The sequence below is a fragment of the Molossus molossus genome, unplaced genomic scaffold (assembly GCF_014108415.1).
Source record: "Molossus molossus isolate mMolMol1 unplaced genomic scaffold, mMolMol1.p scaffold_m16_p_4, whole genome shotgun sequence".
Taxonomy (NCBI): domain Eukaryota; kingdom Metazoa; phylum Chordata; class Mammalia; order Chiroptera; family Molossidae; genus Molossus; species Molossus molossus.
In genome coordinates, this window is record NW_023425377.1 from 81,453,729 (window position 1) to 81,468,972 (window position 15,244).

A 15,244-nucleotide genomic window follows, 5' to 3' on the forward strand; every position below is an offset into this window, starting at 1 on the left:
GCCACTCTCAGGAGGCTTGGGTTGCCTTTGGCACTGCCTCTACCGAAGGTCGTTGCATTCAGGCGTTCGCTGGCGACAGCCCTAAACAGAGAGGCTGAGGGGGCCTGACCGGGGCTCGCCGCAGGCGCAGTAGCGCGGGTCCTGCCGGGCACAGGCGCAGTGAGTGCGAGCGGCGGCAGGCATGGACGACGAGGAGGAAACGTACCGGCTGTGGAAGATTCGCAAGACCATTATGCAGGTGAGCGCGTGGGGTCCCCTATTTGGCGAGAGCAGTGAGGGCGGACCTCAGTGACTCAGTCGTGAGTCCAAGGGAAGCAGGGACAGGAGTTTGGGGTCTGTGCCCGGGATGCTCTCTGTCTCTTCGCGTTAGGGTCTTATCCAAACGTAAAGAACGTGCAGACCTGTAAAGAACTTTCTGTAAGAGTTTAACTGAGCCCTGGCGGGTAGCTCAGTTGATTGGAGTGTTCTTCTGTACCCCAAAAAGTTGCGGGTTTCACTCCTGGTCAGGGCACATACCTAGGCTATGGTTGATCCCCCGTCGGTGTATCGATGTTTTTCTCTCAATTCGATGTAAGCCGTGGCCATTATGGCTCCTTTGGTTGAGCCGTCCTCTCATGCACCGAGAGGTCGCCGGTTCGATTCAGGTCAGGGCACATGCCCAGGTTGGGGGCTTGATCCCGGTGGGAGGGCATGCAGAAGGCAGCTGATGGATGTTTCTTTTTCATCGATGTTTCTCTCTCTCTCTTTCTCAAAATCAATAAAAACATTTAAAAAAACATAATAGTAGCCTGGCCAGTGTGGCTCAGCGGTTGAGCGTTGACCCATCCACCAAGAGGTCGCCAGTTCAGTTCCTGGTCCGGGCATATGCCCAGGTTGTGGGCCCCATCCCCAGTGGGGAGCATGCAGGAGGCAGCCAATCACTGTTCTCTCTCATCAATGTTTCTCTCTCTCTCCCTTCCTCTCTCTCTCCCTAAAATCAATAAAGAAAAAGGGAAAAAATAATAGTAATACATAACAATAAAAAGTCTGTTTGAAGCAAAACTAACGACATGCCAGGAAGCAAGATCTCAAATACGTCAGAGAAGAACAATTTTGCAGTTTCTTTTATGCATTTGGAATTAGGGAGGAAATGCATGGAAGATTACTTGAAGGTGGGAGAAAACAATGTAAGGATTGGATTACAGATAGTTAACAAGATCGTGTGCTCTCTTGAGGGTGGTCACGCATAATTCAAAGTTGTGTTACTTGTAAGCACAAGAACAATGGACAGGGCTTGCTTAAGACAAAGATAAACCTTTTTTTTTTCTCCCTTAATTCTCACCTAGGACATTTTTCCTTTGAGTTTTAGAGGGGGGGGCACATTGACTATGAGAGACTCATGATTGGTTGCCTCCCACATGACAGACTGGGGCCAAGGGTCAAGTCTGCAACCCAGGTAATTGCCCTTGACTTGGAATCAAACCTGTGACCCTTCAGTCCACAGGCCAACGCTCTAAACACTGAGCCAAACTGGCCATGGCCAAAGATAAACCTTTTTAAAATACGTTTTTTTTTTTTTTTGTTTTGTTTTTAAAGGAGAGAGTGAGAGAAACATAGATGTGAGAGAGAAACATGAATCGGCTGCCTCCTGCAACCCAGGCATGTACCCTGACCGGGAATCAAACTGGAACTTCAGTCCATGGGATGACACTCGATCCACTGAGCCACACCAGCCAGGTCAAAGATAAACCTTTTACTAAAAAAGTTATAGATCTGGCCCTGGCTCGTTTTGCTCAGTGGTCAGAGCATCAGCCTGCAGTCCAGAGAGACCTGGGTTCGGTTCCTGCTAAGGGCATGTACCTCAGTTGCAGTTTGTCCCCAGCCCTGGTTGGGTCATGCCGGTGTGTTTATCTCCCCTCCCTCCCTCCCTCCCTCCCTCCTCCTCTTTCTGAACAAAAAATGGGAAAATGTCCTCGGGTGAGGATTAAAAAAAAAGTTATAGATCTGGGCCATGCCTACCCACCATGGCCTGCCCAGTTAGGAATTTATGATAAGATCATCCTGTAAGGTTTCCATAGAACCCCTTTATTTTCTGGAAGGTTCCAGCACTACCCCAAGTGCATAAGACAGAATCCCAGGATTATAGGGCATCAAGGAACCTAGGTCAGCTGGTCTGACCTGCCACTATCTAGTGCAGACATCTCTCTCTGACCTCTTTGGTGACTACTTCAATGCTTTACCCACCAACTTGAGTTACTCAGGATGGAGTGAAGCAGCAAGCCCGCTGAGGAGTCATTACATGCTACATGTTTTAAGCCACCCCATGGAAGGGGGCCATTGTGCCCTGGCCAGTTTGGCTCAGCGGTTAGAGCGTCGGCCTGCGGTCCGGAGAGACCCGGGTTTGGTTCCCGCTAAGGGCACGTACTTCGGTTGCAGTTTGTCCCCGGCCCTGGTTGGTCGTGCGGGTGGCAGCCACTCGATGTGTCCCTTTCACATCAATGTTTCTCTCTCTCTCTCTCCCTCCCACTCTATCTGAACAAAAAAAAAAAAAGGAAGGGGGCCATTGTAATACCCAGAAGCCCACTTCTGCTTTTGCATTCCCCTCGTAAGATTTCTACCAAGTTTGTCCTGGCCAGTTTGGCTCAGCGGTTGAGTGTTGGCCTGCGGACCAGAGAGTCCCGGGTTTGGTTCCTGCTAGGGGCACATACCACACACACAAAAAAAGAAAGAATTCTGCCAGGTTTAAGCCTAGACAGCCAAACCCAGCCTCTTCACTGCTTTGCAAAACTACCCCAAACACAAGGACTGAAACAGTTGTGCTATAGGCCAACAGTGTTGGGGTCCTGAGAGAGAATCAGGCTGTGGAGATTTCACAGAGGAAAGGGAGTGGAGGGGCCAGGCTGAGGAGAGGCACCCCTTTCTCCATTTGGGTCTTCTTCCTGTTAGCCCACTCACAGAGCCCCGATTTCTGAGATGAGACCTAGAACTGCTGGCCCTCAAGCTGTTGTCTGGTTTCTTAACCAGTGTCTGCCCAGCCAGCCTAGCAACACCCCTCCCACCCACTTAGCTGTCTTCATCTGCCCCAGACCCCAGGGCCCCAACTCTGGGCTCAAATAGCCCCACCCGAAGTCCCAGCTCTGCAGCTGCTTCCCAATCACAGTCTCTCCCCAAGGTTCAGGATAATGTGACACCACCATGGCAGCTGATTAGCTTGATTGGCACAAGGGCTGACTTAGGGCGCTCTCCATCTTTGTCCTCACCTGCCCTATCTCTCTTCTCTGGCCTCTACACACACCTGACACACTGAGCCCCAAACTTCCTGTGTTGTCCTCACAGTGGCCTTGTTTGGCCTCAGCTCTTGCTGCCATTTCTGGGGTCACCTGGCTCTTTTCTGTTCACAGTTGTGCCATGACCGAGGCTACCTAGTAACTCAGGATGAACTGGACCAGACACTGGAGGAGTTCAAGGCCCAGTTTGGGGACAAGCCAAGTGAAGGGCGGCCACGGCGCACTGACCTCACAGTGCTGGTGGCCCACAATGATGACCCCACTGACCAGATGTTTGTCTTTTTCCCAGGTGAGTGCCTTGCTGGTGCCCAAGGGGTCAGTGTTCTGGTAGAGCCATCTGAAGACGTGCTTAGGATGCAGCTTATAACATTCTCTGCTGTGTGACCCACAGGAGAGAGCTCCCCCTCATCCTGTGTACTGTGGGCAATGCCACTGATCTCTGACCCTTCTAAGTGCCTTTTCCAGTTTCCTTCTCAGTCCCCTACCCTGTTCTCTATTCTTTGGCTGTTTTCTTTTTTTTTTTTGGTACGTACCCCTAGCAGGAACCAAACCTGGAACTCTCTGGCCCGCAGGCTGACGCTCCAACTGCTGAGCCAAACCGGCCAGGGCCCTTGGCTGTTTTCTTTGCCCAAGATTATCAGTTGTGCAGGCAAGCCCCTAGCTCCTCCTGACCTCAGACCCACCGTCTCCTCCCCACACCCAACCTCCAGACATCCACTGCCAGCTCAGCTTTCATTTCAGCACCTGCATTTCCTGCAGCTCCTTCCTGCACTGTTGCAGGGTTCTTGCCTGATCCCTGCCTGCCCCCTGCCTCACCACATTCTTTCCTCCTTACTGCCTGCTCGGTGTCCAGTCATCATCCCTGAAGACCAAGCTCAGGTGCTTCCTCTTCTGGAACCCCATCCCCTGAGCTCTGAGTTGAGCAAAGAGCCCACTGAGGGGTGTCCTGAGATCCTTGTGTTCCTCTCTGTTAGCATTTATCCCTCTGAGACAGCCTGGCTTTCAGGCCTGCAAAAGTTGGGGGGCCAGGCTGTGATCACCTTGGTGTCAACTATGTACCTAGAACAAAGTGGATGGGCAGAAAACATTTGCAGAGCAGAACCTGGTGGCATTTTTTAAGAAAAGTGGTGTCCCTGTGTATGAGATGTGATTATTTGAGACCTTAATGCCTAATCACAGGCCTCCAACTGCCAGGGATCAGATCCTCCCTGGAGTAGGAGTTCTTGATACATTTCCTGGTGTTTGGTGACACGGGATGTCACTGATCCTCTGGGACATACTACAGGACAGGTTTCTGCCTGTATGGCTTTGCTGGAGCCACTATAACAAAATAGTACTTTTTTTTTTTTTTTTAATCTTCACCCAAGGATACTTTTTCTATTTATCTTAAGATAGAGTGGGAGGGACCTGGCCAGTTTGGCTCAGCGGTTAGAGCGTCGGCCTGCGGTCCGGAGAGACCCAGGTTCGGTTCCCGCTAAGGGCACGTACTTCGGTTGCAGTTTGTCCCTGGCCCTGGTTGGTCGTGCGGGTGGCAGCCACTCGATGTGTCCCTTCATGTCGATGTTTCTCACTCTCTCACCCTTCCTCTCTCTCCCTCCCACTCTATCTGTACAAAAAATGGAAAAATATCCTCGGGTGAGGATAAAGAAAAAAAAAAAAGATAGAGTGGGAGGGAGAGAGAGAAACATTGATGTGAGAGAGGTACATCAACTGGCTGCCTCCCACATGACGCGGGCCAGGGCCAGGGTCTGGGCCCAAACCACAACCCAGGTGTATGTCCTTGACCAGAATCGAACCCAAGACTCTTTGGTCCGTGGGCCAAAGCTCTTACCACTGAGCCAAACCAGCCAGGGCAATAATACAGATGGGGCCTTAAACAACAGACATTTATTGTCCCCATTTCTGGAGGCTAGAAGTCCAAGATCAAGGTGTCTGCTGAGTTAGTTCCCCCTGATGCCTCTGTCTTTAGCATATAGACAGTGGTCATCTCCTCCCTGTATCCTCACAGGGTTCCTAATATCTGTGTCTTAATCTCTTACTTAGAAGGACACCAGTTAGAATGGATCAGGGCTCACACATGACTGCATGTTACCTTAATCATCTCTGAAGGCCCCTTTACCAAACATAGTCACCTGAGGTCCTGGGGGTTAGGACTCATACGTGGGGATTTTTAGGGGACATAATTCAGCCCAGACACTGCTCGTCGGTGGAGTGATTTGCACTGCACAGAGATAGGGGCCTAGCTGGGGGGCTCGCACGAATACTGGTGGCCGGAGCCCAGTTGCTAACCTGCTAGGTTCATAGGGTACATTGCTTCTCCAGTGACAAAGCCCAGGGCCCCTAATGCTGCTGAGAACGTAAGGACTCCCACCTTGGGGGTGGGTGGTCTCTCTCCATGGCAGATCCACCAGCCTCTTCTCATCTCTGGACACCCAGCCATGCATCTTGTGGGCTCCCAGACTAAACAAGCCACTTAACCTGGGGGTTCCCAAACCTCAGCACCAGTAAGGCAGCCAACCAAACCCAGACCCCACTTCTAGACAGGGACCCCTGAGGTCCAGGGACATAGGCACCTTTCAACTGCTACGTGACATGGAGGCAGTCCGCCCTCTGTTCTGCAAGTGGGGAAACTGAGGCCCTAGAGAGGGGTACTACGTGTACCTGGGAAGAAGCAGATGACGGTCCTAGCAGTGTAGACCAGCACGTGCTCTGTCTGCAGAGGAGCCCAAGGTGGGGATCAAGACCATCAAGGTGTACTGTCAACGCATGCAGGAGGAAAACATCACCCGAGCCCTCATCGTAGTACAGCAGGGCATGACACCTTCTGCCAAGCAGGTGGGTACACCCACAGCAATGAGCCTGACCACTTCCCTTCCTGTTCTGTCCGGAGCTTCACTTCCCCTTCCTAAGGCACCTCTGCAAGGCCCTGTCTCAATCTTTACCTAGGGTATCCCCTGCACCCTCAGCAGCACTTGCCTTTTGCCCCTTGGGGCATTAGCCCCACATCCTAATGTGGGAGCTCTGGATCTGAGAAGGGGTTTCTGTCCTGTGTGGGTGGCTTGGGGCATCCCCAGAGCAGGTCCAAGGTCCCCTGTCTGGTTAGACAGGCCTAAGTGGGATGGACCATCTTCCCTGTGCCTGCAGAGTCCTCGCCATCTTGGTCCTCCCTGGGGAGGGGCCATCAGCTCAGACAACCCCCTGGGCTCATTTGACTGATGGAAACTCATTTCCTGACACCAGGCTAAGGCCTGTAGATGTGCCAAGTGCTGGGGCAGCGGGGAGAAACCCACGTGGGATGGGAATTGCCGGCATATGATACCTGGCTTCTTGTTGAGGCACAAGATCAAACCCATTCAGCTTCCCACTTGTCCTGGCTAAGAAACAGAACCTTGTCTCCAGTCCCTCTGGTTGGGGAGGTGTGGTCCCAGGTGGGAGGCGTGGCTGTGCCTAAGGATCCTCTCTTCCAGTCCCTGGTTGACATGGCCCCCAAGTACATCCTGGAGCAGTTTCTGCAGCAGGAGCTGCTCATCAACATCACAGAACACGAGGTGGGGCCTAGGGAAGATGGGGGGAGTTGGGTAGTGGGGAGGGGTTAGATGGTGAAGGAAGTAGAACCAGGCTCTCAAAGAGTGGCCCTGAGCAGCAGCTTCACTTGGGGCCTTGCTAAGAATTCAGGTTCCCAAGCCCACCTGGCTGAACTGGGGGTGTTTGTTGGGGGGATACAGCTATTCTCTTGGGAACAGCAGGGGATCCCAGCCAGGTTGTGTCCCAAGGCCTCTGCATGACGGTCACCTGTGGGGTGCAAACTCCCTGAGGGGCACACTGTACCCTTCCTCGTGTGAGAGTAGGGGGCACAGCAAGGTCTGTCATGGCCCTCTGGAGACACAGATTCTCTTGGCAGCTGGTCCCAGAGCATGTCGTCATGACCAAGGAGGAGGTGACGGAGCTGCTGGCCAGATAGTATCCTTTCTGGTCCCCCCCTCCCATTCTCTCCCCTCCCCACTTCTCCAGGCTTTTCTGCCCCTCTCAGCCAGCCCAGCATGGCTTTTTTTCCTTACTGGGCTTCCCAGCAAACTCCGAGAAAACCAGCTGCCCAGGATCCAGGCTGGAGACCCTGTGGCACGCTACTTTGGAATAAAGCGAGGGCAGGTAAGAGGCCCATCCTGGCAGGAAAGCCCCACCCTTAGCCTTTTTTGTCATGGCAAGACCCTCAGGACCCCACCCCATCCCCGGCTTCTTTTAGAGTCAAGGCTACCCCCAGGTCTTACCCAGGGTCCTGGGGCCACCTGCCCTGCCCCCACCCCCAACACATATACCTGGGTCCCTGGGAAGGCCCTGCCCAGCTCTGCTCTCACCCTGATGCAGGTAGTGAAGATCATCCGGCCCAGCGAAACCGCAGGCAGGTACATCACCTACCGGCTGGTACAGTAGCCACCCTACCATCTGGCAGGTGAGACAGATGCTGCCCCAGCTGGGGGTCCTGGGCAGGGGTGGGGGTATGTCAGAATATGCTTTGAGGGTGCAGGAAGGACCTGACTTTCCCTGAGTCTCTGAGTGAGCCCCACCTGTTACCCCATTGACGTTTTGACCCAGAGCCCTGAGCTCAGCCCCCTCTTTCTAGACCTCGCCATCTCAGTCTTCTCCTGGGGAGGGGCCCTAACCCTCTCTTCTCAGGTTCTGCCACAGCTGGTCACTGTCTAGCTCCTGTGGGGCCCAGAGGCAGTGGCACCTGCAGCCTGGGTGCGCCGAACCCATTCAACAGACATATGACGTGATGGCCCTCTCCTTTCTCCTCCAGCCCCCTGGGAGACAGACTAATGGACTGTGACCACCTTACCCAGGCAGTTGGCCTGCCTATGGCCTGCCCTACAGGAATCTCAACCCTGGAAACCTACCTGCTGCTTCTGTGGAACCCAAAGCAGGCTGCATGTTTGCTTTCCCTGGGCTGAAGGTCCTTGTGGCCTCACCTGGACATTGAGCCCCACCTGGGGTTCCATGTAATGGTTCCTTAGGAGGGAACAAGATGCTGAGGGGAGGCCAGTGACCAAGACAGTCCTAGGTACTTTCCCCCTGGGAACCCCAAGCTGGCTCTCCACAAATTGGACCTGGGTTTGAGTTCTCTGGTCAGCCCCTCATAGTGGCCCTGTCCTTGACTGCCTGAGCACTCTGAGGGCAGCAGGTAGGGATATTAAAACGCATATATTTTGAGTTGGTGTTGAATGCTGGATGTTTTAAAATGAAAGATATTTTGTTTTTGTTTTTGTTTTTATCCTCACCCGAGGACATTTTTCCATTTTTTGTACAGATAGAGTGGGAGGGAGAGAGAGGAAGGGAGAGAGAGTGAGAAACATCGACGTGAAGGGACACATCGAGTGGCTGCCACCCACACGGCCAACCAGGGCCGGGGACAAACTGCAACCGAAGTACGTGCCCTTAGCGGGAACCGAACCCGGGTCTCTCCGGACCCCAGGCCGACGCTCTAACCGCTGAGCCAAACTGGCCAGGGCTAAAATGAAAGATATTTTGAGTAAACAGTTTCGCCTAACCTAAAACACCAGTTATATGTGTAGTATTTACACCCAGGCATTAAGTCCTGGCATTTGTGATCCAGGGATGTCATTTTCCCCCAGACAATGATCTTGGCACTGTAGTAGGGTGCGTGGCAGGTCCTTTGGTGGCCTCCCTGGATTGCTTCTCCTATGTAGACTACAGATGGTTTGTTTCAAGATTCTTCCATTCTCAATTTAGGTTTTAAAAGTAGTATTTTACAGTATGTCTAATGCTAGAACAAGTTTTCCCTCCAAATATGCACACACTGATTTCCAAAATAAGCTATGCACAGAAGAACACTGTGATTCCACATGGCAGGTCCCTAGAGGAGTCAGACTCAGACAGAAAGTAGATGATGGGAGCAAGGGCCTAGGGGAGCGGGAAGGAGAGTTAGTGTTTAATGGGAACAGAGTTCCAGTTGGGAAGATGAAAAAGTTCTAAGAAGGATGGTGATGATGGCTGGCCAACGTTGTGAATGTGCTTAATGCCACTGAGCTGTGCACTTAAAAATGGTTAAGATGGGTCCAGATGGTGTGGCTCAGTGTTTAAGTGTTGACCTATGCACGAAGAGGTCACTGGTTCAATTTCTGGTCAGGACACATGCCCAGTTTTTGGGCCTGATCTCCAGTGTGGGGTATGCAGGAGGTGGCCAATCGATGTTCTCTCTCATTGATGTGTTTTTTTTCCCCACCCGAGGACATTTTTCCATTTTTTGTTCAGATAGAGTGGGAGGGAGAGAGAGGAAGAGAGAGAGAAACATCGACGTGAAAGGGACACATCGAGTGGCTGCCACCTGCACGACCAACCAGGGCCAGGGACAAACTTCAACTGAGGTACACGCCCTTAGCGGGAACTGAACCCAGATCTCTCTGGACCGCAGGCCGCTCCAATCGCTGAGCCAAACCGGCCAGGGCTCTCATTGATGTTTTTCTCTCTCCCTTTCCCCCCACCCCCTCAAATCAGTAAAGGGGGCAAAAATGGTTAAGATGGACCCTGGGTGGTTTGGCTTACTGGTTAGAATGTCAGCCTGGGGACCAAAGAGTTGCAGGTTCCTTTTCTGTCAAGGGCAGGCACCTCGGTTGTGGTTTGGTCCTGGGCCCTGGTCAGGGTAGTGTGGGAGGCAACCAATCAATGTGTGTCTCACATCAATGTTTCTGTCTCCCTCCCACTCTGTCTGAAAATGAATGGAAAAATATCCTCAGGTGAGAATTAAAAAAAAACAAGGTTAAGATGGCCCAGCAAGTATGGCTCAGTGTGGTTGAATGTTGACCCATGCATGGAGAGGTCACTGGTTCTATTCCCAGTCAAGGCACCTGCCAGGTTTGCAGGGTTGATCCCCGGTAGAGGGCGTGCAGGAGGCAGCCAATCAATGTTTCTCATTGATGTTTCCCTCTCCCTTCTCTCTCAAAACCAATAAACATTTTAAAAATTAAATATATATAAAAAATGGTTAAGATGATAAAGTTTGTGTATATTTTACCACACATACACAATGTCTTGGCTGTTCTTGAACATTTACTCTTCGAATGAATAGAAGCTAGTGAGAACCTGTTGTGTCCCTTTGTGAAGGGCCCCATACGCCCTTGGTTAGGTCTCCAGCTGCAGAGGGCATGGACGTTGTTATCACCTGTGGGGGAGTTTGCTGTGGCCTCTCTGCCTTCCTCCCAGCAGCACCTAGCTCCCCTTTGTTCCTTGGGGACCAGATTCTGTCTATGCCACCAAGCACAGCCTGAGATTGGGTGGGCCATTTCTCTGTGACCCCCACCTTGGGGCTCCTGGGGGACAGGTGGGATGAGGTGGAGACCTGGCACTCACATAGTCACCTACGACTGGGACGTGTGAGCCTGAAGCTAGCCCACACTGTAAAGGTACCTCTAACAAGTTGGGGGTCAGTGTTTGCAGACCCACCAGGTTCTGGAGATGCTTTTGCATCCAAAAAGGGGGTGGTTTTCATGACATTTGCTTACTAACGCCAATAGTGAAAAGCTGCTATCCAGCTGAACTAGGGACTATTTTGTCTGTTAATTCTTTTGTACTTTTGAAAATGTAGATCAGCCCCTGGCTGGTTTGGCTCAGCAGTTAGAGCATCAACCCTCGGACCAAAGAGTCATGGGTTTGATTCTGATCAGGGACCTAGGTTGCAGTTCGGTCCCCAGCCCTGGTTGGGGTCGTGCGGGAGGTGGCTAGTTGATGTGTGTTTCTGGCATCAGTGTCTCTCTCCCTCCCTCCCATTCTTTCTGAAGATAAATGGAGGAAAATTATTTTTGGGTGAGGATTTTTTTTTGTGTGGTACGTGCCCCTAGTGGGAACCGAACCCAGGACTCTCTGGTCTGCAGGCCGACGCTCCACCACTGAGCCAAACTGGCCAGGGCTTGGGTGAGGATTTTTAAAAAGTAAAAATGTAGATCAGCCCAGCCAGTGTTGGCTCAGTGGATTGAGCGTTGTCCCATGGACTAAGAGGTCCCCATTGGATTTCCAGTCAGAGCACATGCCCAAGTGGCGGGCTTGATCCCCAGTAGGGGGCGTGCAGGAGCGGCCAATTGATGTTTTTCTTTCTCTCTAAAACATCGATAAAGATGTATTTTTAAAAAATGTAGATCAGAGGTCAGCACTTTTTTTGTGTAAAGGGCCAGAGTTTTCAGAGTTGCAGTGACCCAGCTCTGCAGGACACAAGTTGACACACAAGGGTGGCATGTCAACAAGAGCCTATAGCTGTGTGCCTACTAATCTTTGCAAAAACAGCACCAAGCTGTAGTTTACTGGCACATGGTCTCTTTTTCTGGCTTAGAAAGTTTCTGCAGGGATGATGGCTGCTGTTGCAAAGTGTCTTGACTTGCCATGGCCACTTCTTATCTATGCCTGAGATGTGGTTTGGGGGGCTATTCTGTATCAAGAGGGGAAGCCCCTGCCCTTCTGTCAGCTTTTGTCACAACTGGGTGTGGATTCTGCCTCATTTTTCTGCATTGAATCAAAAGTTGGGGCTCCTTGTCCTGGCCAGTTTGGCTCAGCGGTTAGAGCATCAGCCCGTGGACCAAAGAGACCTGGGTTCAGTTGCCGCTAAGGGCACATACCTCAGTTGTAGTTTGTCCCCAGCCCCCCATTGAGGTTGTGTGGGTGGCATCCAGTCGATTTGTCTCTCTCACATTGATGTTTCTCTCTCTCCCCCTCCCCCCTCCCCTCTCTTCCTCCTGCTCTATCTGAAGATAAATGCAAAAAGTGTCCTCAGGTGAGGATAAAGAAAAAAGTTGGCGCTCCTCTGGGCCACCCTACACCCTCCAGTATAAACCTGGATGTGGGGCCCTGGCTGGTTTGGCTCAGCGGTTAGAGTATCAGCCTGCAGACCAATGGGTTGTGGGTTCTATTCCGGTCCAGGGCATATACCTCAGTGCGGTTCATCTCCGGCACTGGTCATGTCATGTGGGAGGCAACCAGTCAATGTTTGTCTATCACATCGATGTTTCTCTGTCTCTCCCTCCTTCCCACTCTATCTAGTGATAAATAGAAAAATATCCTTGGGTGAGGAATAAAAAAATAATAATAAATAAATAAACTTGGATGTGGGGGTCTCTGAGCTAGAGGAGAGGAGGGTAATATGCAGTGGCGCGGGTTCTTGCCTGTCCCCTCTGTGTTGTCCCAGATGGTGGCCAACACCCTCCTAAGGCTCTTCAATCTAAACAAACTAAATGAAATGTAAATTAGTTCCTCAGATCAGTCTGGCCTAATTTCAAGTGCTGAGCACCCATGGGAAATACAGCTAGCCCTGGCCAGGTAACTCGGTTAGAGCATTGTCCGCATGTGCTAAAGTTGCAGTTTCAATCCTTGATCGGAACACATACAAGAATCAACCATTGATAAAAAATAAAAAAAGCCGTGGGCTTCAGTAATAGAGTACGTAAATCCAAGGAGCACACCATCGATTTGGAATTTAAGGAAGCAAAAAATGCCCATTCAGAACAGCAAAAGGAAAAAAGAATCCAAAAAAATGAGGATAGTGTAAGGAGCCTCTGGGACAACTTCAAGCGTGCCAACATTCGCATCTTGGGGGTGCCAGAAAGAGAAGAGCGAGAACAAGAAATCGAAAACCTGTTTGAAACAATAATGGCAGAAAACTTCCCTAACTTGGTGAAGGAAACAGGCATACAAGTCCAGGAAGCACAGAGAGTCCCAAACAAGATGAACCCCAAGAGGCCCACACCAAGACACATCATCAGCAAAATGCAAAAGGTTCAAGACAAGGAGAGAATCTTAAAAGCAGCAAGAGAAAGGCAGCTAGTTACCTACAAGGGAGTTCCCATTAGGCTGTCAGCTTTCTCAAAAGAAACTTTGCAGGCCAGAAGGGAGTGGCAAGAAATATTCAGAGTGATGAAAAGCAAGAACCTACAACCAAGATTACTCTATCCTGCAAAGCTGTCATTTAGAATCGATGGACATATAAAAACTTTCCCAGACAAGAAAAAGTTAAAGGAGTTCATCACCACCAAACCGTTATTATATGAAATGATGAAGGGTCTTTTTGAAGAAAAAGATAAAATATATGAACAAACAAAATGGCAATGAATGTATATCTATCAACAATGGAATCTACAAACAAAATGAACAGGTAGAACAGAAACATTCTCATACAGAGAACATTTTGTTGGTTGCCAGTTGGGGGTGGGGGAATGGGTGAAAAACTTGAAGAGATTAAGAAGTACAAATTCATTGCTAGACTGACAAACCTCAAAGGGAAAGGGGTTGGGGGGGGTGGGAAGAAATAAACCAAAGAACTTATATGCATAACCAATGGACACAATAGTGTGGGAAAAGGTGGGAGGGGGGTGGGAGTGGGGAGGAGGGGGTCAATGGGGGGAAAATGTGGAACATCTGTAATACATTTTACATCCAACAATAAAGATTAAAAAAAAAAAAAGCTGTGGTACATATACACAATGGAGTACTATGCAGCTGTAAGAAAGAGCTCTTATTCTTTGAGACAATATAGAGGGACCTATAAAGTATTATCCTAAGTGAAACAAGGAAACAGAAAGATGCCCTGGCCGGTTTGGCTCAGCGGTTAGAGCATCGGCCTGTGGTCCAGAGAAACAGAAAGACAAGTATCATATGATCTCACTTATTTGTGGAATATAATGAACAGAACAGAACAGGGTAGTCCCAGAGACGTGGAAGTAGGGTATAGACTGATAATCCCCAGAAGAGGGGGGTGGGGGGAGAGAGAAACCATAGAACTTATATGCATGTATGCATAATCAATGGACATGGACAACAAAGCTAGGGGGAGGAGGGTGTCAATGGGGGAAAAAGGAGAAACACCTGTAACAAATTTTTTAAAAATCAATGAATACATAAGTGGAACAACAAATTGAAAGTTAAAGAAAATGGAAGCTCCCTCTGCCTCTGCATCCACTTCCATCGGCTCTTAAGGTCGTTGCTCAGACTGCAGCCGCCAAAATGGTGAAGCAGATCGACAGCAAGTATGCTTTCCAGGAAGCCTTGAACGGTGCCGGAGATAAGCTCGTCGTGGTTGACTTCTCAGCCACGTGGTGTGGGCCTTGCAAAATGATCAAGCCTTTTTTTCATTCCCTCTCTGAAAAGTATTCCAACGTGGTGTTCCTCGAAGTCGATGTGGACGACTGTCAGGATGTTGCTGCAGAGTGTGAAGTCAAATGCATGCCAACCTTCCAGTTTTTTAAAAAAGGACAGAAGGTGGGTGAATTTTCTGGAGCTAATAAGGAAAAACTTGAAGCCACCATCAATGAATTAGTTTAATTATGTTTTCTGAAAACACAACCAGCCATCGGCTCTTGTAATTTTTTTTTATTTACAAAAAAAGAAGATCAAGTATAGAGACTATATACTCAACTACCATCTGATTATAAATGACAATAAAATATTAATTCTACCCTTAAAAAAAAAAATAAAGAAAATGGAAATGCAGCTGTTAGCTGGTACTCAAAATGGAGAGCATTTGCACCCTCTGGAAGGTTCTCCTGAATAGCACTGAGCGGACATTTATGTGACGTGGTTATCCGTTAATTTAATTAATTTATTTATTTATTTTATTTTATTTTTTTATCCTCACCCGAGGATATTTTTCCATTTTTTGTACAGATAGAGTGGGAGGGAGAGAGAGGAAGGGAGAGAGAGTGAGAAACATCGACGTGAAGGGACACATCGAGTGGCTGCCACCCGCACGACCAACCAGGGCCGGGGACAAACTGCAACCGAAGTACATGCCCTTAGCGGGAACCGAACCCGGGTCTCTCCAGACCGCAGGCTGACGCTCTAACCGCTGAGCCAAACTGGCCAGGGCAATTTAATTTATTTTTAATCCTCACCCAAGAACATTTTTGCATTTATCTTCAGACAGAGCGGAAGGGAGAGAGAGAGAGAAACATCGATGTGAAAGGAAAGGGACACATCAATTGGTT

At 50.0% G+C, this 15,244-nt stretch overlaps 2 protein-coding genes across 3 annotated transcripts; both read left to right on the forward strand.

Annotated features, from left to right (window-relative positions):
* The first annotated feature begins 127 nt into the window (after positions 1 to 127).
* Positions 128 to 8,539, forward strand: POLR2E (RNA polymerase II, I and III subunit E). 2 transcript variants are annotated; one of them, XM_036241646.1, is made up of 8 exons: positions 128 to 238; positions 3,381 to 3,555; positions 5,986 to 6,101; positions 6,734 to 6,814; positions 7,168 to 7,226; positions 7,337 to 7,415; positions 7,632 to 7,716; positions 8,065 to 8,537. In XM_036241646.1, the coding sequence occupies exons 1-7, from the start codon at positions 182 to 184 to the stop codon at positions 7,695 to 7,697; spliced, it is 633 nt and encodes a 210-aa protein (XP_036097539.1). In that variant the 5' UTR covers positions 128 to 181; the 3' UTR covers positions 7,698 to 7,716; positions 8,065 to 8,537. The 2 variants fall into 2 exon arrangements, with proteins under 2 accessions (XP_036097539.1, XP_036097540.1); XM_036241647.1 differs by lacking the exon at positions 7,168 to 7,226 and having other exon boundaries at positions 7,278 to 7,415; positions 8,065 to 8,539.
* Positions 8,540 to 14,207: 5,668 nt separating this feature from the next.
* On the forward strand, positions 14,208 to 14,712 carry LOC118615751 (thioredoxin). The gene has a single exon (XM_036240948.1). The coding sequence runs from the start codon at positions 14,265 to 14,267 to the stop codon at positions 14,580 to 14,582; it is 318 nt and encodes a 105-aa protein (XP_036096841.1). The 5' UTR covers positions 14,208 to 14,264; the 3' UTR covers positions 14,583 to 14,712.
* Positions 14,713 to 15,244: the final 532 nt, after the last annotated feature.

Coding starts and splice junctions, on each gene's coding strand:
- POLR2E (XM_036241647.1), top strand. CDS start 182: ATGGACGACGAGGAGGAAACGTACCGGCTGTGGAAGATTCGCAAGACC. Junction 6,102..6,733: donor TGACACCTTCTGCCAAGCAG/GTGGGTACACCC, acceptor CCTCTCTTCCAG/TCCCTGGTTGACATGGCCCC. Junction 7,416..7,631: donor TTGGAATAAAGCGAGGGCAG/GTAAGAGGCCCA, acceptor ACCCTGATGCAG/GTAGTGAAGATCATCCGGCC.
- LOC118615751 (XM_036240948.1), top strand. CDS start 14,265: ATGGTGAAGCAGATCGACAGCAAGTATGCTTTCCAGGAAGCCTTGAAC.